The sequence below is a fragment of the Hemitrygon akajei genome, chromosome 10 (genome assembly GCF_048418815.1).
Source record: "Hemitrygon akajei chromosome 10, sHemAka1.3, whole genome shotgun sequence".
Classification (NCBI taxonomy): Eukaryota; Metazoa; Chordata; class Chondrichthyes; order Myliobatiformes; family Dasyatidae; genus Hemitrygon; species Hemitrygon akajei.
In genome coordinates this window covers 54,308,797-54,335,414 of record NC_133133.1, presented here as the reverse complement: position 1 = coordinate 54,335,414, position 26,618 = coordinate 54,308,797, and the positions used below count along the sequence as shown (strand labels likewise).

The following is a 26,618-nucleotide window of genomic DNA, read 5'->3' as shown; positions in this document are numbered from 1 at the left end:
TCAGGGAAATGTATGGAAGAAATGTGGCAAATATTCAGGGGATATTTGTGTAGAGTTCTGCATAGGTACGTTCCAATGAGACAGGGAAGTTATGGTAGGGTACAGGAATTATGGTGTACAAAGGCTGTAATAAATCTAGTCAAGAAGAAAAAAAAGCTTACAAAAGGTTCAGAGAACTAGGTAATGTTGGAGATCTAGAAGATTATAAGGCTAACAGAAAGGAGCTTAAGAAGAAAATCAGGAGAGCCAGAAGGGGCCATGAGAAGGTCTTGGAGAGCAGGATTAAGGAAAACCCCAGGGCATTCTGCAAGTATGTGAAGAGCTGGAGGATAAGACATGAAAGAACAGGACCTATCAAGTGTGACAGTGGGAAAGTGTGTATGGAACCTTAGGAAATAGCAGAGGTACGTAATGAATACTTTGCTTCACCACGGAAAAGGATGTTGGTGCTAGCAGTGATGACTTGCAACAGACTGAAAAGCTTAAGAAAGAGGATATGCTAGAGCTTTTGGAAAATATCAAGTTGGGTAAGTTGCTGGGACCAGATGAGATGGACCCCAGGCTACTATGGGAGGCGAGGGAGGAGACTGCTGAGCCTTTGGTGATGATCTCTGCATCATCAATGGGGACAGGAGAGGTTCCAGACGATTGGATAGTTGTGGATGTTGTTCGCTTATTCAAGAAAGTGAGCAGAGTCAGACCAGGAAATTATAGACCAGCGAGTCTTACTTCAGTGGTTGGTAAGTTGATGGAGAAGATCCTGAGAGGCAGGATTTATGAACATTTGGAGAGGTATAATATGATTAGGAATAGTCAGCATGGCTTTGTCAAAGGCAGGTCATGCTTTACAAGCTTGATTGAATTTTCTGAGGATGTGACTAAACGCATTGATGAAGGTAGAGCAGTTGATGTAGTGTGTATGGATTTCAGCAAGGCATTTGATAAATACCCCATGCAAGGCTTATTGAGGAAGTAAGGAGACATGGGATCCAAGGGAACATTGCTTTGTGGATCCAGAACTGGCTTGCCCACAGAAGGCAAAGAGTGGTTGTAGACGGGTCATATTTTGCATGAAGGTTGTCCACCAGTGCAGTGCCTCAGGTATCTGTTCTGGGACCCTTACTCTTCGTGATTTTTATAAATGACCTGGATGAGGAAGTGGAGGGATGGGTTAGTAAGTTTGCTGATGACACAAAGGTTGGAGGTGTTGTGGATAGTGTGGAGGGATGTCAGAGGTTACAGCAGGACAATGATAGGATGCAAAACTGGGCTGAGAAGTGGCAGATGGAGTTCAATCCAGATAAGTGTGAAGTGGTTCATTTTGATAGGTCAAATATAACGGCAGAGTATAGTATTAATGGTAAGACTTTTGGCAGCATGGAGGATCAGAAGGATCTTGGGGTCCAAGTCCATAGGACGTTCAAAGCAGCTGCGTAGGTTGACTCTATGGTTAAGAAGACGTATGGTGTATTGGCCTTCATCAATTGTGGAATTGAATTTAGGAGCCAAGTGGTAATGTTGCAGCTATAGAGGACCCTGGTTAGACCCCACTTGGAGTACTGTGCTCAATTCTGGTCACCTCACTACAGGAAGGATGTGGAAGCCATAGAAAGGGTGCAGAGGAGATTTACAAGGATGTTGCCTGGATTGGGGAGCATGCCTTATGAGAATAGGATGAGTGAACTCGGCCTTTTATCCTTGGAACTAGGGAGGATGAGAGGTGACATGATTTAATGTTACACAGGTAGCTAACCCTTTCGTCAAGACCATGCAGGCTGATGGGTTTCAGTTCGAACCTTTCCCTCAGGCCGCATTTACATTTCGGCCTTTTCACAGCGCTCTCTTGAATAACAACAACGTGTGGGGCACCTTTACATTCCAAATCCACCTGTAATCGATGCGCAGGCACCGTGTTACCAAGCCCTCGTTTCTGTAGCTTGGTTGCTTCTTCTGACACCAATCTAAACTTTATATTTTCTTCATTCGATTTGGGAACTACAAACGTATGTAGAAGTGTATAAGATGATGCGAGGAGTTGATCATGTGGATAGTCAGAGGCTTTTTCCCAGGGGTGAAATGGTTGCCACAAGAAGACACAGGTTTAAGGTGCTGGGTAGTAAGTACAGAGGAGATGTCAGGTAAGTTTTTTACTCAGAGAGTGGTGAGTGCATGGAATGGGCTGCCGGCAATGGTGGTGGAAGCAGATATGGTAGAGTCTTTTAAGAGACTTTTGGATAGGTACATGGAGCTTAGAAAAATAGAGTGCTATGCGTAAGCCTAGTAATTTCTAAGGTAGGGACATGATCAGCACAACTTTGTGGGCCGAAGGGCCTGTATTGTGCTGTAGGTTTTCTATGTTTCTATGTAATTGCAAGTGGGCAGCAGTATTCGCTCAGACTGGGGATGCGGGTGGTCAAAACATCCCAGCTTTCCTGGTCTGGTGGGACCCAAGTCATATTGACCCTAGCCATACAGAGTTCAAGAAAAGTGGTTTTCTGCCCGGTCAGTCCATTGGCTTGTTAGCGAGGGGCTAACTAGCCATGTTTCTTGAGATGTCCAGTAAAAGGGGGTTTCACTTCCTTTCTCCTGGATTCCATGCCTCAAACAATATAATACATAGGATCAGAATTAGGCCATTTGGCCCATTAAGTCTGTTCCTCCATTCCATCATGGCTGATTCATTACCCCTCTCAACCCCATTGTCCTGTCTTCTCCCTGTTACCTTTTAAACCCTAACTAATCATGAACCTATCAACCTCCACTTTAAATATAACCAGTGGCTGGGCCTCCACGACCGTCTGTGACAATGCATTCTACAGATTCACCACCTTCTGGTAAAATAAATTCCTTCTCAACTTTTAGCAAGTGACAGGCTTCTATACAGAGGCTATGCCCTCTGGTTCCACACTCACCCACTACAGGAACTATCTTCTCCACATCTACTCTATATCTAGAACTTTCAATATTCGACAGGTTTCAATGAGATTCCCCTCATTCTTCTAAACTCTGTAGATCCATCAGACACTCCTCATAAATTAATCTTCTCATTCCCAGCATCATGCTCCTGAATCTTCTCCGGAGCCTCTCCAATGGCAGTAGATACTTCCTTAAACGGCCGAAAACTGCTCAGTATACTCCCAAATGCAGTCTGACCAATGCATTATAAAGCCTCAGCATTGCATCCTTGCTTTTATATTTTAGACCTCTTGAAATGATTGCTAATACTGTATTTGCCTTCCTTACCATAGACTCATCCTACAAGTTAACCTTTAGGGAATCCTGCATGAGGACTCCCAAGTCCCTTTGCACCTCTGATTTCTGAATTTGCTCCCTTTTTAGAAAATAGGCTATATCTTTATTCCTTCTAACAAAGTGCACAACCATACACTTCCCAGCACGGTATTCTATCTACCCCTTTGCCCAGGGAAGCACTGAGTCTGCTGACATTCTTAATCTGCAGACTCCCTGCTCCTGAACACTACCTGGCCCTCCACCTATTTTTGTATTCTCCGCAAACTTGGCATAAAGCCATCAATTCTGTCACACAAATCACTGACATATAACATGTAAGGAAGCAGTCTCAATACTGAATGCTGTGGAGTACCACTAGCCACTGGCAGCCACCAGAAAAGGTCACCTTTATTCCTATGCTTTGCTACTTGCCAGTCAGCCTGATTTCTATCCATGTCAGTACTTTTTCCTGTAATACCATGGACATAATGGAAAGCATTACAAAGTATCTTAATCATCTTAACTACTTGTTCCTACTACCTTCAGGGATCTGTGGAGATGTACGCCAAAAGGTTTAAAGAGTGCAAAGCAAACTGCAAGAAGAAAAACCAGACAAAACGACAATGTTTTCTATAATAAAAGTGAATTGGGTGATAATAATAAGGTACGTTTCCAGAACTAATATTATAAAACTATTGAGCTTAAAATAGTCACGTGATTAATAGTTATAATATACTAGTCTCTGATAATGCACAGGGTTAATTTTCATACTAACCTAACCTCTTGTATTTCAAAGCAGTATGAAGAGTGGCATTGAGAAGAAACTAGAGTACCTGAAGGTGAAATTGTAATTCATACACATTTTGGACACTTTCCAGTTTCCAGCTCTGGAACATTTAAAGTTTGTAGCATGATATCTACGTAATAAATTGCCACAGTGCAAGAAGCCGTTCTAAACAGTAATAGAAAAGAATCATTGCTATAAAGGACGATAACTTGCTTGCTTCATATTTCTAAATTTCTCATGGGTATTTTTAAAAGTCTGCACCAAATGCTGTGTCTAATCAGCATAATGGTAGTTCAATTAAAGGATGTCTGGAATAGCAACAGTTAGAGGCAGCACCTAATTTCCTATGTCCCTGAGTGTAGTAAGAAATTAATAATGTTTTCCTCATGCTTAGTTACATTGGTTTGTTTGTAGAAATATAAGAAAATATTTAATTAAATGATGTGCAATAAAAATACTTCGGTGGTAAAAGATGGGAAATATTCAAGTTGATAATAAAGGCCATTTCAATTATTGAAAATGACTCACGCTGAACTAGAATCCCTGAGAGAGCACTCTTAAATTTCTCTTTGGCTTCCTCCATTTCTTTTTCATGTTGAACCTTTTCACTCATCAGCCTTCGAATATGGCTGTTAGCTGATTGGATCATTGAATAAAAGACGTTTGCTGATCGACGGTTCACTTCACCTCGTTCCAACCAGGTATAAAGTGTCTGAACAGCTTCAGAGAATTTTGAATCATCTGCAAGATATTTGTATATTCAAATATGTCAAAAAGGAAATAGAAGCCTGATTTACTTGTTTAAAAGCAATTACAACCAAATTTTACAATGCCTGTTGTGCTTCCATCTGACTTGGTATAGAAACATTTTAAAACACTTGAGAAACTCCGGTAAAGCTGCAATGCCATTTTTCTTCGAACATGTCAATGGACCACCTTCTTTTTGCGGTATCATCATTATATCCAAAAAGCTGGATATGCCCATCAGCTACATCACGTAACAATGGAGTCATGTAGAAATAGGGAATGACAAATACCAAATCCCTGAAATTTAATAGTGAATGAGCTGAAACTATAAATAAACTGCAATTTGAAAAGACATTTTGTTCTTGTGTCAACAAGATTTAAAGTTCATTGTCACAATTTATCATGGTCAGATTCTAGTTGCTGCCAGTCTATAAATATCAGTGACTCGTTTGTTTGGAATGTGCCAGCTTTGACTCTTTTCCCATGTGGAAATAACCACACTGTGCCCTGAAAGGACAGTCTGTTACCACCCTAACAGCTTAATTAACACTAATGACATAACCACTACATCAGTGTAGCCTTTTGCCATGCCTGTCCCAAGAGATCTGCTTACATACTGGCTTTACTTGGAGGAAAACAGATGGCCCAATTGCAACAGCAGCTTTTAGTATCCAATTATGCAGTGGTCTCCACACTAAAATCTGCTTAGTCATGGTTTAATGATTTTTCTCAGCAGATATTCCACTTACAATTTTATTTGAAAAAATGTAATCTTTTTATTCTGATATTGAAATAATTACTGCTTTCAACAGTGCTCAACTTTAATTAGAATTGAAGTCTAAACAAATTTATGTACAATTCAATTGACAATATTTCAGTTTGAACAGGCAATAACAACGTGATCCAGATTCTACTTATTACCTTTTTTGTGGTCCTTTAATTGTGTCAGATATGGTTGTTTGAGTTTTCTGTGCTTGAGACTATTGCTACAAGGAACTGGTTGCTCATCAGCTGACCTCCATTGTATTGAGTTTTTAAATTTCCCCATGGGTAAATAGTAAAATCGGCAAATTCATAAGGAAAAATTATTAATGGAGGATTTTGTAGATCAGCTGTTTCTCCCAAGATTCTTGGATCATGCCCAGTGAAGAAAGGGTACCAGAAGGGGGAATGTGCAGGAATAATGTTATATATACTTCTTTTAAAAAATGCTTCTTTTTCTTTAAGGAGAGCATTGCTGCCATTTATTATTGGCTGGTGGAGGTAAAAACTAAAGTGAGATAAACATTTGCGAGGTGTAAAACTTTAGAGATACCAAGATGGATACAAGAAAAGATAATAGACTAGAAATTCTATTCCACAAAGCATCATTTTCACATGCTGACTGAATTTTATTTAAAATTTAATTATTTTTATTGGGTGTTCTATGCATTGATAACATTTCTCTCAATTTTCTATCATGAGCCTGAGGATATCAGAAGTGCACACATTTGCAGCCTCCTGGGCAGGTTTGAGTAACACCCACCTGTGCAAAGCACAACTCAGGTCAATAATATATGGTGTCTTTGAGCAACTACTTTAGGAACAAAATCATGTGCTTGTGTTTCTACAAGAGCACAAATCTAGCACTGACATTACAGTGAAAATACAGTTTCCTTTTTTTATGTATTTTTCATTGGGTTATCTTGTGGGAAATTCCAGTCACCAGCATCTCAGCCTGAAGGGCCTATCTCGCAAGGCCAACCTCATTTCAATTGTCAAAAATTACAAAAGTAAAGCTGATACAAGCACGCTCAGCCAATTTAAGTGACCATTCCTATTCAAAGCCACTGTCCTAGCAGGAAAGTGCAGAGTCAAAACCAAGTTTCATCCATGGTTTTGATCCTCATTTGCACACTCGAGGATCACAATCATCAACTCTAAAATACATGACTGTACAGTATCACTCTCCTGAGGTCTCAAATAAAAGTGGCATAAGCTCTTGACACAGCAGCACTTGAATGTGTTAATACATGCATTAAAAATATCAAAGGTACTGATTTTGGAAATACCAATTAAACAATACAATCAAAATATTTAAACCTAATACTCAAGGTGAAAACTTTTTAAACATTACCTCTAAATTTTTCTGCTAGTGTAGTACTTTCATGTTCGGAATAATGCACTATGGGTGGAGGCGAAGGGAGTCGGAACCGTTCTTCTTCTAGTCTTCTTCGATGGCGTTCCTCTCTCGCCATCATGCGTTGTTTACATTCCCACTCATACAGGTCATCCCTGGCTTGAGCAAAGTCAACGTGAAGACGGCCTGTGTCCTTCTTATCAGTACTGGAGCCTATTCTTATTCGGTAGCCTATCAAGACCCAGGATTCAGAAAAATAAGCAAACATACCACAGAATAGCACAAAAAGAACAATTAAAATGCGTAGTTGCTCAAATAATACAGAAAATTCTCTACTTAGACTATGGAAAATCACATCAACGTCATCAGTCAAAGTATTTTACTTTATTCTGTTTGAGTATTCTTTTTCAATATTTTTCTTTAATGAGTATCTTAGAATCAGAATCAGATCTAACATCATCAGCATGTGTCATGAAATTTAACTTAGCAGCAGCAGTACAATGCAATAAATACAGAAAGAGAAAAAAACAAATCATTTACAGTCAGTATATATATGTATATTGAATAGATTAAAATAGTGCAAAGACAAATAAAATATATTAAAAAAGATTTTTAAAAGTGAGGTAGTGTTCATGGGTTCAATGTCCATTTAGCAATTGTAGGGCAGAGGGGAAGAAGCTGTTCCTGAATTGCTAAGTGTATGCCTTCAGGGTTCTGTACCTCCTTCCTGGGGTAACAATGAGAAGAGGGCATTGAATTGAATTGAACTGACTTTATTCCTTACATAACTTCATATACATAAGGAGTAAAAATCTACGTTACGTCTTCGGGTGACAGAGGCCCTTAATAATGGAAGTTTTAGAAGTCAATATGTGGAAATTTAATTGCAAGTGTAAACAATATGTAAAACATTGTTGCAAATGACAAAGTTAAAACTTATAGTGACGACTGACTGAGTCAATTGATATTATAAGTTTAGTCATGTGCTCTTCAGGATCAAGAGAATAATTTCAGTCAATGTAACAGAATAAAATGACTAAAAGTTTGATTAAACATAATTCTTTGTTGTGATTGGCTTTTATAAACTCGGTTATACCTTCATGCTCCACAAGGATAGGTTCCTGACTTTGAGAAACCATCAAGATGTTAAAGTAATTAAATATGAAAGGAAGTCTTAAAATAAAACAATATCTAAATTGCTATGAATTAAATAAAAAATACCTGACAAAAAAAGAGCTTTGTCTACCATACTTTCATCTGAAAACCGAATGTGGCAAAAGTTTTTCTTGCTTTTACGAATGGCTATTATTTCACCACACTGTGCAAAAACTTCAGCGATCATCTCTTCTGAAGCATTCTCTGGTAAGCCACCAACAAAAACAGTTTTGCATCCCGGAGGCCTTTCGCGCACAGCCGGAGGAGGAAGATCTAAATTTAAGAAATAAACCACAAAACTTTAAAACTATTCGAAACTCTATATACAGACATAAAAACTCATAAAATTAATTAAACTTTCACAGATCAAATAGGTACCATGAAATTTAGAAGGCAAAAAGCAAAGTAGATGGTAACAACACACACAAAATGTTGGAGGAACTCAGCAGGCCAGGCAGCATCTATGGAGAAGAGTACAATCAAACTTACAGGCCGAGATCCTTCAGCAGGACTGGAGAAAAAACGATAAGGAGTAGAGTTATAAGGTGGGGGGAGGGGAAGGAGACATGGTGATAGGAATGCCCCCCCTTCACCATTCCCTTTTCCCTCTCTCACCTTATCTCCTTGCCTGTCCATTACCTCCCTCTGCTGCTCCTCCCCCCTTTTCTTTCTTCCATGATCTTCTTTTCTCTCCTATTAGATTCCCCCTTCTCCAGCCCTGTATCTCTTTCACCAATCAACTTCCCAGCTCGTTATTTCACTCCTCTCCCTTCTGGTTTCACCTATCTCCTTGTGTTTCTCTCTCCCTTCCACCCATCTTTAAGCTCAACTACCCATCTTTTTCTCTCTAGTCCTGCTGAAGGATCTCGGCCTGAAACGTCGACTGTACTCTTTTCCATAGATGCTGTCTGGTCTGCTGAGGTTCTACAACATTTTGTGTGTGCTCTTTTGATTTCCAGCATATACAGATTTTCTCGTTTGTAAATAGATGGTAGTTTGGAATTGGATTAACAATGTGTAATATATTGTTAATTTGATATATGTTTGTTCTGTTGATCTCACAATATTTGTTAGTAACGCCATACCAACTATTACAGCTCAGCATTCAACACTATTATCCCCTCGAAACTAATCACTAAGCTCCAAGACACAGGCCTTGATAACTCCTTGTGCAACTTAATCCTCGATTTCCTCACTTGCAGACCCCGGTCAGTTCTGGTTGGCAACATCTCCACAATATCCATCAGCACAGGTGTACCACACGGCTTAGCTCCTTGAAACTTAAGACCACGTGGCTAAGTATAGCCCCAAGGCCATATTTAAATTTGCTGACAACACCACTATTGCTGGCCGAATCAAAGGTGATGACAAATCAGCATATAGGAACAAGATTGAAAATCTGGCAGAATGGTGTCACAACAGCCTCTCGCTTAACATCTAATAATTCAAACCAAAGAGCTGATTATTGACTACAGAAGGTAGACAGTCCTCATTAGGGGAGTGAGGTGGAGTAACTTTAAATTTCTCAGCAATATCGTATCAGAGGATTTGCCCTGGGACTAACATTTAGGTACCATAACAAAGACACAACAATACCTCTACTGTCTTAAAAGTTTGTGTAAATCCAACATGTCATCTAAAACTTGGACAAACTTCTGTAGATGCAGAGTGAAGAGCATTCTGATTGGTAGCATCATAGCCTGATATGGAAACACCAATGCCCATGAATGGAAACGTCTACAAAAAGTGATGGATAGAGCTCAGTCTGTCAGAGGCAAAGCACTCTCCATCATTGAGTACATTTACAAGGGATGAGTGTAGCAAACATCATCAAGGGCCCCTATCATTGAAATCACAATCTCTTCTTGCTGCTACAATCGGGCAGTAGGTACAGGAGCCTTAGGTCCCACACCATCAGGTTCAGGAACAGTTACGAGTGCTCAACCACCAGGCTCCTGAACCAGCATGGATAATTTCATTCACCTTAACTCTCAACTGATTACACAACCCATGGACTCACTTTGAAGGGTTCTACAACTCATGCTCTCAGGATTATTTATTTTTTATTTGCACAGTTTATCCCTTTTTGCACATTGGTTGTTTGTCATTCTTTGTGTGTGTTTTTTCCCCCCAATGATACCGTTGTGCTTCTCATTTCTGTGAACACCTGTAAGAAAATAAATCTCAAGGTAGTGTATGGGGACATATATGTAACTTTGATAATAAATTTGTGAACTTTGAACAAAACCTTTCAAAGTCATTGATGAATCAAAAAACTTCTTTTCATGGTAAAGATAAGGACTTACAGGGCATATTGAGAAATGAAATTATAAAATCCATTACAACTCAGACAGAGCATGAGCATGAGCATGATCTTTAACGACAATAATTATATTGCAACATCACCTCTTCCACAGAGATGTTTGCACAATGATGGAAATAAATACTGTAGTTTCCAAATATTGTGTGCTGAGGATCTATGAGTTCTTCTGGATGAGTTTTGCTGAGATAGAATACTAAGCATATATCAGGTAGGGGTTCCTCTCAAGGCAGAGTCTATCAAGGGTACCTAAAGGATTCTATCAGTGATTTCACATTCAGACAACCAGAAAAGGAAACAGTACAATTTGATGACAAGGCAGAAGGGGATGAGATTTCTTCGGGATAGAGTTCGGAACATATGTACGCACTTTTTAAAAAAATCAGTTTTCAGTCATCATCTCTTGAAGGAAGTTGACTGTACTTTTATTTCCCATCGCCTCTTACAATAAAGTTTGCTGACAGTTCTCATTGGACTGAATAAATGTTCTATTTGATACATCAGTTTTTCCTTTATTTCTTAGGAATCACAAATATGCGTGGATCAGTGCATGGCAAAATTGTTCCAATACTCAGGGAGAGATCATACTGTCACCCTCAAACTGCCAGAGCCACGAATTCACCATGGTATTCATAAAAGCCATCACTCAAAGACTGATGCAGTTGAAGCAAAGGCAACGAGAGAAATTTTAAACCAGGCCTGGGGTCCACGGACCGCTTGTTAACGTTAAGGGTCCATGGCATAAAAAAAGCTGGGAACTCTACTCTTGGTATGCAATGACAAGAATGTGGTCTTGATTGGCATTCCACCAATATTCATTTGCTTCACTGTCAGCTGATCTCGGTTGCAGTGTATACCATCAATGGCAATTACTTATCATGGTACTTTACTACCACCTCCTCCCTCAAACACACATCCTCCAGAAGCAAGAAAGACTCGGGTGACGGTTACATTGCATTACCATCAACTGCAGGTTCTCTCCAAGTTTGTCACCACCCTGACTTGAAAATGCATCAGCAGTACACTTGAAAATGCTTCAATGGTACTTGGACCAAATCCTGAAAATACCTTCCCTATGATACTGTGAAAGCATGTTCATCAGAAGGAATGCAGCTGTATAAAAAGCTGGGTCATTACAAGCTTTCCAAGGCAAACTGAGATTTAGCTTGCCAACAAAATGCACATCTTGAAAAAATTAATTAGGAAAGAGGCTGTACATCAAGGGAGCCCTTTGTGGTGTGCTAGATTTCTGTGATCATCTATGGCACAAATCACTGGATAGTCCGTGGAAATTTTACCCTCTGCAATTAGGAAGCTTAGATGTGGATCAACCACTTGCATGCTCTCTGGTATTAATTTACCACATGGATGAAGAATTGTAGATTCTGTGCCAGAGTATAATCAGATGATTTATTCCTTATTCTAATCAGGCAGTCTACAACTATTTCAACTTTTTCAACTAGGAACACAATAGTTCTCATACTGGTCAATTACATTTCCTGTAATCATTCTAATCATTTATTCATGCAATATTATACAATATCCTAAGAAGCATTTCAAATTCATAATAGGTTTTTTCTATTAAATCATATTATTATTTCTATTTTTTCAAACATTTCTTACAACTTCACTTCTTTAACACCTCTATTTCTTAAAAGTAAGAAGATTGTTAATTTTAACTATAATTTTACACTCATCTGGACCAAAGATAGATACAATAAAGGGTGCAGTGTATCAACAAGTGGTTGAGAATTTCTCAAATATATGTGCAATTTGGTCAAAAGTTTGTAAACACAATTAAAAACTACATCTGTTTTTAAACCTTTTCTTTGGACAGATAAGGGGGCATGACAGTTGAAATACACAATGCATTAGTCATTGAAATATGGCTGTGAATTGAAGGACTATTAGTTAACGTTTAAGCAAAAAAAAAGAAAAAAGGAATAAACAGTGGGTGAGAGGGGGAATACATCGCTCGAAGATAACGAAAGTTTAAAAAAAACTCAGCCTGAAAGATAAGGAAGTTGAATCAGTACCTGTGGAGATAAGAGATATAATAAAGGACAAAATATTGGGCTTTGTGATTCATGTGTTTCAAAGAGCAGTACGACAATTATGTAGAAAATATCTAAAGTTTATAATTAGTAATTTTTTTAAAAAACTGCAGCTGCTGGAAATATGAAATAGTAACAGAAAATATTTAGAAAAAAAACTTATGTCAAGCAACATCTGTGAAAACAATAACTGTCTTAACATTCAAGTCAAAGAACCCTGATCAGAAGGGGAAAAGTGAGGAAAATACCAAAGAGCACATTCAAAATTGTGACTGTTAAACTTTTAAATACAAGACCACAAAGCTACAAGAGTAAGAAAAATCAGTTGGCTGAGTGGTGCTGCATTAACAATCTTGCACTTAATATCAGTATGACCAAGGAATTGATTGTGGTTTCAGAAAGGGGAAATTGAGAGAACATACATCAGTTGTCATTGAGGGAAGAAAGGGTAAGCAGCTTCAAGGTTCTGGGTGTCAACATCTCTGAATTTCTATCCTAGGCCCAACAATGCAATAATAAAGAAGGAACATCAATGGTTTTATTTTATTAGAAGTTTGAGGAGATCATCAAGCCTCTAGCAAATTGCTACAGATGTTCTGAGGACAACATCCTGACTGGTTGTATCACTGTCTGGTATGGAGGCCCCAACGCACAGGATTGCAACAGCTCCATCGTAGGCATTAGCCTCCTGAACATCAAATACATTTTCTAAAGGCAATTCTTCAAGGAGGTGCCGTGTATCATTAAGGACCCTCACTATCCAGGACATATCCTCTTCTCATGACTACCGTCAGGGAGGGTCAGAGGAGTCTGAAGACACACACTCAATGTTTTAAAAACAGCTTCTCCCCTCTGCCATCAGATTTCTGAATGGTCCATGAACACCTTCACTATTTTGCTCTCTTTTCGCACTATTTCATAAAATATATTCTTATTGTAATTACGGCAATTTTTATGTATTGTATTGTACTGCTGCCACAAAACAACAAATTTCATGACATAATTCCTTACTCCGATTCTGATGATATGAAGACTGGGCAGCAAAGTGAAAGAGATAGATCAACCCATCACCAAACTCTGAGTCCTGGGAGTCAACACCTCCCTTGACAACGTGAGTTTCAACTTGCAATTTTGATTTTGAGATTAAGCATAATAACAGGCCTTTCCAGCCCAATGAGTCTGCACTGTTAAATTACACCATGTGACCAATCAGCCTACTAACCTGAACATCTTTGGAATGGAGTAGCAAATTGGAGCACTTAGAGGAAACCCAGTCATGGGTTGAACATACAAGCTCCTTACAGACAGTGATGGAATTGAATCTGGGTTGCTTTAAAGGCACTACATTAACCACTATGCTACCACTCTGTTCAAATGGACTTCCTGACCAACAGAGCATTATCAATAAGGATAGACTGCAACACCTCTGCCACAATTATTCTATGTTTGCAGATGATATCACTATAGTGGGTCAAAAATCAAATGATGAGTCAGAATACAAGAAGGAGACACAGAGGTTAGTAACATGGTGTCATGAAACAACCTTTCCCTCAATGTCAGTGTTAACACACTGGGAAAAGTTTCACTGCTAACGTAATGGTCTTTCTGTAGAAACAGTGCTTGGGTTATGGTTAGAGATAATGGGTGCTTTGGAATGTGAGCCGTCTAATGAAGGGAGTGTGATTATTTTTAGTGTTGTGTGCCTTACACTGGTGTGTAAGCTGGGCCTTTTGGTTCAGGGAGAGATGAAGGTAGAGAATGCGGAGAGAAGCGGTCATAGGACTTGACCCGGTCCAGGGCCATGATATGACGAAAGCCAGGGAGATCGAAGGAGGATCAGCAAAGCGGAAACAGTGAGCTCCAACTTCAGCACAGTAGATGGTTTCATTAAAATGGGCCCTTTTCTTTTTTTTTTTTACTAACCCTTTAGTCAAAATAAGAATTATAAAGCTAAATTGTTTAATTGTATGCAGTGTACTATCTATTATTTTGTGGTACTAACTTATAACAGGGTAACAGATCACGCGGCATCCACACAAACAGAGAGTTTTGGGGTGGGCTTACACCTTGAATCTCACACGTTTGCCGGGGCCAGAGTTTGTCTTCCCTAGACTTACACAGCTGACAGAGCCAGAGTGTTTCATTAGCAAATCAAAAGAGCCGGTCATTGATTTCAGGAAAGGGGGAGGTGCACATATTCCTTTCTTCATCAATGGTGCTGATATTGAGAGGATTGAGAGCTTCAAGTTTCTAGCATCACCAATAGGCTGTCCTGGTCCAATTTCGTAAATGCCATGGCACACCTCCTCAGGAGGCCAAAGAAATTTGGTAAGTTCCTGTTGACCCTTCCAATTTTAAATCAATCCACACGAGAAAGCATTCTAACCAGATGCATCAAGGTTTGGTATGTCCGTGACTGCAAAGAAACCACAGCGATTTGTGAACATGTCTCAGTTCATCACAGAAACTAGCTTCCCCTCTATGAACTTTTTCCATACTTTTTACCGACTCAGCAAAGCAGCCAGCAAAATCAGAGTCCCTACCCACCCCAGACATTCTCTCTTCTGCCCTATTCATTGTGCTGAAGATACAAAAACCTGAAGACACAATTTGCCAGGCTCAAGGTCAGCTGCCACCCCACTGTCACAAGACTATCAAATTGTTTACTAGTATAAGATGGAGTCTTGAGCTCACAATTTACCTTGTTATGATCTTGATTCTTACTGTCTAAAAGCACTGCACTTTCTCCATAGCTGTTAAACTTTATTTTACACTCTACCTCAATGCACAGTGTTATGATTTGAGCTACATGGACCGAAGGCACAAGCTTTTCACTATACTGCGATACAAAGTTCAAGTAAATTCATTATCAAAGACAAACTATAAATACAAAAAGAAAAATATAATAAATAAGTAAATAAACAATATGAGAACACAAGTTGGAGAACCCTTGAAAGCGAGTCTATAGGTTGTGTTCAATGATCAATTCAGTGTTGTGGTGAGTGAAGATGTCCACACTTAGTTCAGGAGCTTGATGGGTGAAGAGTAATAACTGATCCTGAACCTGGTAGTGTGGGACCTAATGCTCCGGTACCTCCTGCGTGATGGTGGTAGTGAGAAGAAACCATGATCTGGATGATGGGAGTCCTGGATGGTGGGTTCTGCTTGCTGGTAGCAATGCTCAGTTCTTTCAATGATGGAGAGGGCTTTGCCTGTTATTGTCCTGGCTATGTCCACCACTTCTTGCAGACTTTTCCATTCCTGGGCAATGTTTTTACCATACCAGGCCATAACACAACCAGTCAGAATACTCTCCCACCTTGCATCTATAGAGATCTGTCAAAGTTTTAGATGACATGTCAAATCTACACAAATGTCTAAGAAAGTAGGGTGCCATCTTTGTGATGGCACTTGTATGTTGGTCCCAGGACTGATTCTCTGATATGGTAACACCAAGCAATTTAAAGTTACTGACCCTTTTCATAATTAACTAACTAATCTTTCATATCATGCTTTCAAATAAGCCTTATAGATAAAGGCAATTTCTTCTATGCACCATCACTCAGAATTAGCAGGAGCAGACATTTTACAGTGAGCACCAGCAATCTGATATTTTCCTTTACTCTTCAAAATTTAATTAATTTTGACACAATAACTCGATACATAAGACTTTTAAAAAGTGCTTCTCATTCAAAAGAACTATGATGAATTAAAGAACACAATATCAATCTCATTAATCAATTAACAGATCTGACTGATTAGTGAATATATGAAGAGGCATTTTATACAGTATTTTGCACATTTCTAACTTTTACTTTGAGAATTCTGTTTCAACTGACCATTAAGTTAGAACGGAGAAAAATGGCACCTTGACGCCATATAAAAGTCATAATATCATCAAGACTTTGGCGATTTTTATAAATGTCTTGTTTGAGGAAAGGGAAAAATGGGTTAATAAGTTTGCAGGTTACACACAGGTTGGAGATTTTGTGGATAGTGTAGAAATTGTGGTAGGTTACAAAGGAATATAGATAAAATGCAGAGTTGAAAAGTGGCAGATAGAGTTCCATCTAACAGCATAGACTATTAGCAGTGTGGAGGAATAGAGGGATTTTAGGGTCCAGGTCCATAGGTCACTGAAAGTTGCCATACGTTGATAGGCAGTTAAAAAAGCATTCAGTGTGCTGGACTTCATTAGCCGGGAGATTTAGTTCAAGAGTTACAAGGTAATATTGCAGTCCTATAAAAATCTGATTAGACTACACTTTTGTGTTCAGTTCTGATCACCTTATTATTAGAAGCAATGTGGAAGCTTTACAGAGGATGCAGAGGAGATACAGAAGGACGCTGCCTGGATTACAGAACATTTCTTATGAGGAAAGATTGAGGAGGCTACAGCACTTCTTTTTGGAGTGACAGAGGATGACAGATGGTTTGATAGTGACAATAAGATTATGAAAGGCATAGACAGAGTGGATAACCTACATTTTTTCCCCCAGGCAGCAATGGCTAATACAAGAGTATATCTGTTTAAGGTGAGTGGAGGGAAGTTCAGGGGAGATGTCAGAATAGGTTCTTTTTTTTTGTTGCAAAGAATGATGGGTGCCTAGAATGCACTGCCAGGGATGGTGGTCGAGGCTGATACTGCAGGGACATTTGAAACTCTTAGACAGGTACATGGATATAAAAAATGACTATGGGCAGTGTAGGAGGGGACCTTGGAGTAGGTTTATATAGGTTGGTGCAACATTGTGGGCTGAAGGGCCCATACTGTGCCATACCATTCTATTGTAAGAGTTTAAAGAAAGCTTTCTCAATTAAATTATTAGACTAGGGTAGTTTCGCTTTTTCCTCCATTGTTATTTTACATCTATAATTCTGAGATTGTGCAATTGATAAAAAGGACCATTTCGGCTTGTTTTCAAGTACTTGAAAAGGTATTAAGAACCAATGTAATTCTGTCATAATCTTTACTTGTTCCCACCAAATAAAATTATGGCAAGTGAAACAGGAGCTGGAACAGGCATCAACTAGTGCAAATAACAGCACATTAGCCTTCACAAGAGGGATAAAACAGGTAACTGATACTAAAATATCCTCATACTGACTGGCATTAATAATGCAGATGGTACAAAATAAATTCATTATCAAACACTTTTGATTCATGTGCTAATAAAACATAACTTTAGCCAAAAATTTCTTGATATTCTTTTCAGTATTATCCTATCAAAACAGCACAGAAAACAATACAGTCGATTGAGAGATTTTTCTGGGTGTGTATCAGAGAGACAGCATGAATTTTAAAGTAAAGGCTTACAGGCAACAAGTTCAGAAACAGCTTATTGAAAAGAGACTGATAGAATTTGTAACTTTATTCTACAAAAGGAATTAATGCCTGGTTATTTATTATCTTTTAAGTTGATTGTTGATAGATTGCTATACATCAATTAGTTAATAAAAACATGGAGAAAATAAGTACGTGGCAAATCAATAAATACTCATGACTTTACTGAATGTCAGAGCATACTGGAAATACTATATGTTCTGTGGTTACATTCCTTATGCAGGTAAAGGGCATAATGAACATCTTTTCCAGTGTACTGAAACAAGATCATCATTATCTCAAAGTTTTTTTCTCAGTTTTGAATAGGTCTTCTGAATTACATTTAAGAAAAAGGAACTTTACATTTATACTGTACATCTGAATGCACTGAGTATTCATTGGTCAATTGTAACTAATCTCTTAGAAATTAAATTGGTGAAAGACGTTAGCTAAAGTACAACAAATTCTATTAATGATCAAGTTGCTCCTTGTAGACTTACTTGGATTTGGAGGAAAAAGTGTACAGCTTTTGCAATGGATGATCTCCTTCACAACAAACATGTCTTGAGGAATTGAAGGAGGGACAATGCCCAATCCAGGCATCATTGTATTAATAGGTGGAATGCCAGTCATCATGCTAAGACCTCGGTCAAACTCTGGGGAAAAAAGAAACAAATATGAGAAAGTGTGATAATTTTTTCACTTTAATTTTGGTAGTCCAAAAGCATTGTTTTGAATTCAACAACAAATCTTAGCCTTTTCCTTTTCTGTCATGACGTTCTAGTCTTGGGTGTTAGAAGACACCTAGGACAAAATGACATGCTTGACTGATGTTGCCCCCTCCACCCACTACCTTACACATCCATTCCATCCACCATATTTTTGATGATACTATTTATCTTTGCAATGCTGCTTGTGCAGGCAAGTATTTCATTGTACCTATACCTCACCATACTTGTGCATATAATAAACTCAACTTGACCTGACATGAGCACATTGTGGCTGCTGTATGTACCATAAGTCGAACACACTTTGATAACTTGCCCAAGCTACTCAAACAATTATAGGTCAAACAACTGACTTCTCCAAGAAGTAAAAGGACACCATGTACATGTCAAGAATTCCTGCAGGTTTATCTTCCAGGTGCACACCATCCCAAATTGGAAATGTATCAAGGGTATCTCTAACCCTTCATCATCACTGGATCTAAATTTTATAACTCTCTGTTCGTCAGCACTGTACATGAACATTCATTAAATGCTGTAGTGGTTCAAGGAGCTACCTCACCACCTGCTTCTGAAGAGCAATTTGGGACGGGAAAAAAAAGCTGGCCAAGCCAGTGATACTCCGATCCTTAAAAATGAAATAAAAATTCCTGCCTCATTATCTTAATGATATTGGTATTATCTTCTTACTCGGCTAATGTGAAATACTGAGTTAATGTTTAACCCTTGTCTTTTGCCTGCTAGGAAAGTCTTTTTGACCTCTAATTGGACTTACCCAACCTAGCACTACCAGTAAATAATTTTTATGCCTACAGAAAATTATGGTTTTGTTTAAGTTCCAAGTTTTTTTGTCATGGGCATATGTACTCAAGAGTATAAATGACATGGAAAATTAGCTTTTTGCAACAGCAACACATTACAGAGATGACCATCATAAATTAATGTAAACTATACATAATATACACAATGCAAAATTGTGAAGGGAAATCGTGAGAGAAAGAGAAAAAAAGAATCTGAGGTTGTGTTAGGGCTTTTCAGATCAATTCAAGAACCTGATAGCTGTAAGGAAGAAACTGTTGTTCAAAGTTCAAAGTAAATTCAGTATCAGAGTTCATAAATGTCACTATATTTTGTTGTGGGCATTCACAGTAAATACAAAGAAACACAATGGAATCAATGAAAAATAGATGCCATGGTAGCATAGTGGTTAGTGTGACGCTATTACAGCTCGGGGCATTGGAGTTCAGAGTTCAATTCCAATGTATTCTCTAAGAAAGATTGTACACTTTTCCTGTGAGCACATGTATTTCCTCCTATATTCCAAAAACTTACCAATTAGTAAGTCAATTGGTCATTGTAAATGATCTTGTGATTAGGCTAGCATTAAATAGGTGGGTTGCAGAGCAGTGCAGCTCGTTGGCCTGGAAGGGCCTGATCCACATTAAATCTCTAAAATAAAAATGAAAACTGTGCACAACAGAGATGGACAAACAGCCAATATGCAAGAGATTACAAATAGTGCAAATGCAAAAAAGCCCAAAGTAATAATAATAATGATTAGATGGATAGATAGATAAATAAAATAATAATAGATAAGAATCCAAACACATTTGTACCCGGATTGGGCGGTGCTCTGTTCACTGTGTTAGTGGTGGCTATTGGCATAAAAAGCAATACCCTTTCACTTTAGAAATGGAGATGTCTATGGAATAGAGTGATACGGCTGCTGCCTGGAACTAGTGCTGGGTGAACCACTTGTGGTGCTGAGTAAGTGGCCGGGCACTGGGAAACCTGAAAAAGATACAGCCGCCATTCCAAGTAGCCCATCGACAGGCTACGACTGCCGCAAGAGTTTCTCAGGAGAGCAGTCCACTTACAAATGAGACCACTCAAGCAGTTAAGAGAAGAAAGACACATATGAAATGCTCATTAGAAGTAAATACATTCATAATGCGTGTATATTACCGATTAATGGAGCTTGAGACTGACATGATAATACAGGTAGAGAACATGAATTGTAGAGTCGTTGACAGTGGGTCCATGGGTTGTCCAGTGTTGGAGTAAGTGAAGTTATTTACTCTGGTTGACGGGTAGTAACTATTCATGAACCTGGTGGTATGGGACCTAAGGCTCTTGTGCCTTCTTCCTTTTAACAGCAGTGAGAACAGAGCATGGCCTGATTACTGGGGATCCTTATGCTGCATTGCTCCCATAGCACTCCTTGTAAATATCCTCAAAGGTGGCAAGGGTTTTATTTGTGATTGTTGTTGAATATTGAAGTGTGGGTTGTTTGGTTCCTATACCTGCTGCATGATGGCTGTATCGAGAAAACTGCATGGTCTGGATCCCTATTGACAGACGTTGCCTTCTTAGGATAATGCTTCTTGTAGATTAGTTTTCTTTTTAAGCTTTCCTTGCAAAAGTTATTCTTTCCTCCTCTAATTCACACTCATCATGACTTTCCCTTCTCTGCTTCATTCTACTTTCTTTCATTCTGCTTAACCTACCTGCCCCTGGTGGGTGTACACCTCAATCACATGCAAACAATCTTTCCATGAATGGCCACTCCTTATTTAATAACAGTTTTGACTGCCAATATGTGATTACAATCTGCACTGGCCAAATCTGTTGACTGGAGGTTGTCCATCTAAAAGATGTACGACAGCAACACCTCCTACCCCAGACTTGCAAAGTAGTACTTGGAAATTACGAACACAGCAGTTGAATCAAAATGCCACCATCAGCAAGCTCCCCTTCAAATCAAACACTATCTTAACAGGGAAATTTCACAAGACTGCTTCACTGCTGCTGTTCCCTACCTAACAATTATGTGGCAGCATCTCCAGCACATTACTGAGGTGATTTTAGACAGTAGCCCACCATCAGTCTGTCAAGGGAAATTAGAGATGAGTGATAAATCTTAGAAGCAAAGCAACAAATCCTAGAGGGAAGGAAATAAGTGATTCTTAATCCTTAAGAGTTAATGATATTAGCACCGGGGAGAGAATGAGATTGAGAGGATTTGCAGGAATGAGTGGTTCATTTCATAATTGCCAAGTGGAATAACTGGCCCACCATTTTCCATGTTTCATCGAAAGGAAGGAAGAAAAAAATCACTCGTTTCACATCTTCAGGTTGAATTGAATTAAATTGACTTTATGTCTTACACCCTTCATATACATGAGGAGTAAAAATCTTTACATGTCCATCTAAATGTGTAATTTATAGTACTTTATAATAAATAGTATGTACAGCAGGACAGTCAATATAACATAGAAATACAATTGTCTGATGGCCTGGTGGAAGAAGCTGTCCCAGAGCCTGTTGGTTCTGGCTTTTACACTGCAGTACCATTTCCTGGAAGGTAGGAGCTGGAACAAGTTTATGGTTGGGGTGACTTGGGTCCCCAGTGATCCTACAGGCCCGTTTTACATACCAGTCTTTGTAAATGTCCTGAATCATGGGAAGTTCAAAACAACAGATGTGCTGGGCTGTCCGCACCACTCTCTGCAGAGTCCTGCGATTGAGGGAAGTACAGTTCCCATACCAGCCAGTGATACAGCCAGTCAGGATTCTCTCAACTATGCCCCCATAGGAAGTTCTTAGGATTTGAGGCACCATATAAAACTTATTCAACTGTCTGAGGTGAAAGAGGCACTGTTGTGCCTTTTTCACCACACACCTAGCATGTACATATCCTCGGTGATGTGGATGCCGAGGAACTTAAAGCTGTTCACCCTCTCAATCTCAGATCCATTGATGTCAATAAAGGTTAGCCCGTTTCCATTCCTCCTGTTGTCCACAACCATCTCTTTGTTTTTGTGACACTGAGGGAGAGGTTGCTTTCTTGACACCACTGTGTCAGCATGATAACTTCTCTGTAGACTGCCTCATTATTATTTGAGATTAGGCCAATCAGTGTAGTGTCGCCAGCAAATTTAATTAACAGATTGGAGCTATGGGTGGTGACACAGTCATGGGTATACAGTGAGTAAAGGAGGGGGCTTAGGACACAGCCCTGGGGCGCATCTGTATTAAGGGTCAGAGGGGCAGAGGTGAGGGAATCCACTCTTACCACCTACCAGCAATCTGACAGAAAGTACAGGATCCAGCTGCACAAGGCAGCGTGAAAGCCAAGGTCTCTGAGCTTCTTGTTGAGCCCGGAGGGAATTATGGTGTTGAATGCTGAACTGCAGTCCAAGAACAGCATTCTCACATAAGCATCCTTCTTCTCCAGATGTGTAAGGACAGTATATAGAGCAGTGGCTATTGTGTCATCTGTTGATCGGTTGTGTTGGTAGGTGAATTGTAGGAGGTCCCAGTGTGGGTGGTAGCATGCCGCAGATGTAGTCCTTGACCAGCCTCTCTAAGTGTTTGCTTATTATTGAGGTGAGTGCGACAGGAAACTAGTCGTTCAGACATGTTACCTTGGTCTTCTTAGGTACAGGTTTTGAAGCAGGGGAGCACTCTACACTGGGAGAGGGAGAGATTAAAAATGTCTGCAAACACACCTGCCAGTTGTGCCGTGCACAATCTGAGTATCCGCCCTGGAATGCCGTCCAGTCTTGAAGCCTTGTAACTGTCCACTCATTGGAAACACCTGCGTACTGCAGCCTCAAAGATGACCAAGCTGCAGGTTGCATCAGTGACTCTCCAAGGAGTTTGTCAGTGGTGGTAACATCCAATCAAGCATAAAAAAAGATTTAGCTCATCTGGAAGAGAGGCAGCAATTTTAGGAACTCCACTGTATTTAGCTGTGATGATGTGCAGACCTTGCCTTAAGCTACATGAGTTGTTGGTGGAGAGCTGAGTGTGGATCTTGTCCTGTATTGACGTTTCACTGCCTTGATGACTTTGCGTAGATCATAGCTGCATTTCTTTAGTTCCTGTAGGTCACCGTCATTGAAAGCTCGGTCACATGGAACTGTTGATCCAGGGTTTCTGGTCCCAAGTGTCTTACGTCAAATTGTTTTCAATGAAGCATTCACTGTTATTTTGATAATAGGAATGCCACACCTGTGCTTGATCTTTTTCTCACTGCATTTAGATATATAGGAGTGTTGGTTTACTGTTCCTTTTATTAGCCAAGAATAATTGAGCCTTCCAGAATTCCTACACCACCCCCCTCACCTGAACAGCAACCTGAATCAACGTATCTATGACCAAAAATAGGAAATTGTTTTCTAAAGTTAAGCTTTAGCTCACATTTTGTGTAACTATAATACATGACTCTCTATAAAAGCAAACAACGTTCAGTCCTGCCAAAGGGTTTTGGCCCGAAATGTCAACTGTACTTTTCCCATCTGCTGCCTCATCTGCTGAGATCCTCCAGCATTTTGTGTGTGTTGCTTAAGTTTCCAGCATCTGCAGATTTTCTCTTGTTTGTGATTGGATCAACATTCAGTTGCATTACTTCAGGCAGCAGGGAATTGTGACATTTATAAAGGTTATGCTGACCCTAATTAATTCAGCAGCATGTTGATAAGATATTGCCAGATAACACAGTACCTTTCTGTAATGAAAAATAAAATTGAAAATAGTTTATTTATTATTTTTACCACTAGGAATCAAACTCTTCAGTAGCCCTTTCCACTATGGATCAATCTACCTTCTATGAAAGGTTTACAAAAATTCATATTCTGTGATTATTTATTAATCTAAACTCATACCATATTGTAGTAACAACTGTAATGCTATATTTCCAAATCCTTTCAGAATAATTACAGCAGGATACAAAGCGTTTCACTTTCCTTTTGAAGTTGACTTTGGCTGGTTGTGGTCGGAATCAACTGCTGCCTAAGCAAGGACCTGGACCCGCTGCAATTTACCCATTGCCAGAATGGTCTGCAGTGGATGCAATCTCACTGGCTCTCCACTCAGCTTCGGATCACCTGGACAATAGCAATACCTACATCAGGTTGCTGTCTTTTGATTACAGCTCAGTGTTCAACACAATCATACCCTCAGTTCTCATCAACAAGCACTAAACCCACAGCCTTTGTACCTCCCTTTATAATTCGATCTTTGACTTCCTCACCAGGTGGCTATAGCCTTTGCAGTTCGGAAATAACATTCTCTCCTTACTAACAATCAACAGTGGCACACCTCAAGGACATATGTTTAGCCCACTATTCTACTGTCTCTACACCAACAACTTTGTGGCTAGGAACAGCTCAAATGGCATCTATAAATTTGCTGACAACACAACTATGGTTGAAAGAATCTCAGATAGTGACGAGGAAGTGTACAGGAGCCAGATAGATCAGCTGGTTGAGTGGTGCTGCAACAACAATCTTGCACTCAACATCATTAAGACCAAGGAATTGATTGGGGACTTAAGGAAAGGGAAGTCAAAGAAATACACACTAGTCCTCATTGAGGAATCAGCAGTGGAAAGGGTGAGTTGTTTCAAGTTCCTGGGTGTCACCATCCCTGAAGATCTACCCTGGGCCCAACATATTGATACAATTACAACAAAGGCACAACAGTGGCTATATTTCATTACAAGTTTGAGGAGACTTGGTATGTAATCAAAGGCATTCACAAATTTCTACAGATGTACTGTGGAGAGCATTCTAACAGGTTACATCACCATCTGATACGCAGGGGTCAGTGCACAGGACTGGATAAAGCTGCAGAAAGTTGTAAACTCAGCCAGCTGCATCATGGGCACTAGCCTCCCCAGTATCTTGGGCACTTTCAAAAGACGATGCCAAATCCATCATTAAGGACCCCATCACCCAAGACATGCCCTCTTCTCGTTGCTGCCATCATGGAATTGGTACAGGAGTCTGAAGACACACACTCATCATTTCAGGAACAGCCTCTTCTACTCTGCCATTAAATTCCTGAACCCATGAACACTACCTCAGTGTTTTTCCTCTCCTTTTGCACTACTTATTTAATACAGGTTTTTTTTATACAGTATATAGTTCCTATTGCAAGTTATAGTTTTTATTATTATGCATTGCAATGTACTGCTCCGACAAATCAATATATTTCACAATATATGCCAGGGATATGCCACAGTAGTGCAGTGGTTAGTATGACACCATTGCAGCTCCGGGCGTCGAAGCTTGGAGCTCAATCTCAGCACCCTCTGTACAGAGTCTCTGCATAACCTCACTGTGGTTTCCTCCCGGTTCTCTGTTTTCCTCCCAAAGATGTACTGGGTAGGGTAGGTTAATTGGTCATTTTAAATTGTCCCAGTTGTCCCAGGTTAGGTTCAAATTGGGGTTGTTGAAGGGTTTCTGGGTGGTGCGGCCCACAGGGGTTGTATCCATGATACAATGGCATCAATATAACAGACAGTAGTCTCATTTAAATTGGCCCCTTTCCTCAGCTGTGAATGTATGTTCTGTATGTGTGTGTTTTTACTCCTTGGAGTAAAAACGATTCTGAAAACAAAAACGATGAATTTAGAGCCAATTTCATTTTTATTTCAAATATAATGTGGAGTGAAAGTTTTGGCAAGTGAGTTGGAAATTAAAGACTGGTTAATGTGCATAATTGTGACAAATTATCGATTCTAGCAGTTACTTAGAAAGAAAATGATATGAAAGATGACGGTGACCGCTTTATAATATCGGTTCCCATTGGGGTGACTCCACTTTACCAAAGAACAATAACAGCATTTTCCACTGTCTTCCCTTTAGTTCAGTTTACAATAAACATTCCCAGCGGACCTTTGCTTGGTATAGCCTACCATACAACATTCTTTACTTCATCCATTTCAAGTAACCTTGTAGGATCTGGAAATAGCTGTGTTTCTTCTTAAAAATCCCTTGAGAAATCTTTTTCTGTTGTAAACATGTCCAAGGTTAATATGCATACTGAAGGTTCAACATTTGATATGGAATTCTAATGCAAGATTTAACTTTCTTTCTTGCCACATGACCTTTCCTCTCCTTTCAGCTCCCGAGCAGACGAGAATCCAAATTTCCCCATAGTAAAATTTACTGTTTTAAAACATAATTGAATCAGAATAAAATGTGTTTTAGTTGCTTCCTTCTGTGAATGTAAATCAATCCTAGTGACATCAACAGCTTACATTGAATTCTTGAGAAGTTTGCAACGTCTAGATAAATTGGTCGCACATGCTTGAAATAAGTAAGTGTGATGTTACGTATTCAGGCAACAATAAATATAGATGAGATA

At 39.3% G+C, this 26,618-nt stretch overlaps 1 protein-coding gene across 5 annotated transcripts in view; it reads right to left on the bottom strand.

Moving 5' to 3' along the window:
• LOC140734403 (ecto-NOX disulfide-thiol exchanger 2-like) overlaps nucleotides 1-26,618 on the bottom strand; it is a 285,185-nt gene that overhangs the window by 62,830 nt on the left and 195,737 nt on the right. For all 5 annotated transcript variants that reach the window (XM_073058298.1, XM_073058301.1, XM_073058300.1 and 2 more), the window contains 4 exons: nucleotides 18,237-18,392; nucleotides 8,106-8,312; nucleotides 6,882-7,115; nucleotides 4,547-4,759 (listed from right to left, as the gene is read on the bottom strand). In XM_073058298.1, coding sequence (XP_072914399.1) covers nucleotides 4,547-4,759; nucleotides 6,882-7,115; nucleotides 8,106-8,312; nucleotides 18,237-18,392 — 810 coding nt within the window. The remainder of the gene's footprint in view (nucleotides 1-4,546; nucleotides 4,760-6,881; nucleotides 7,116-8,105; nucleotides 8,313-18,236; nucleotides 18,393-26,618) is intronic.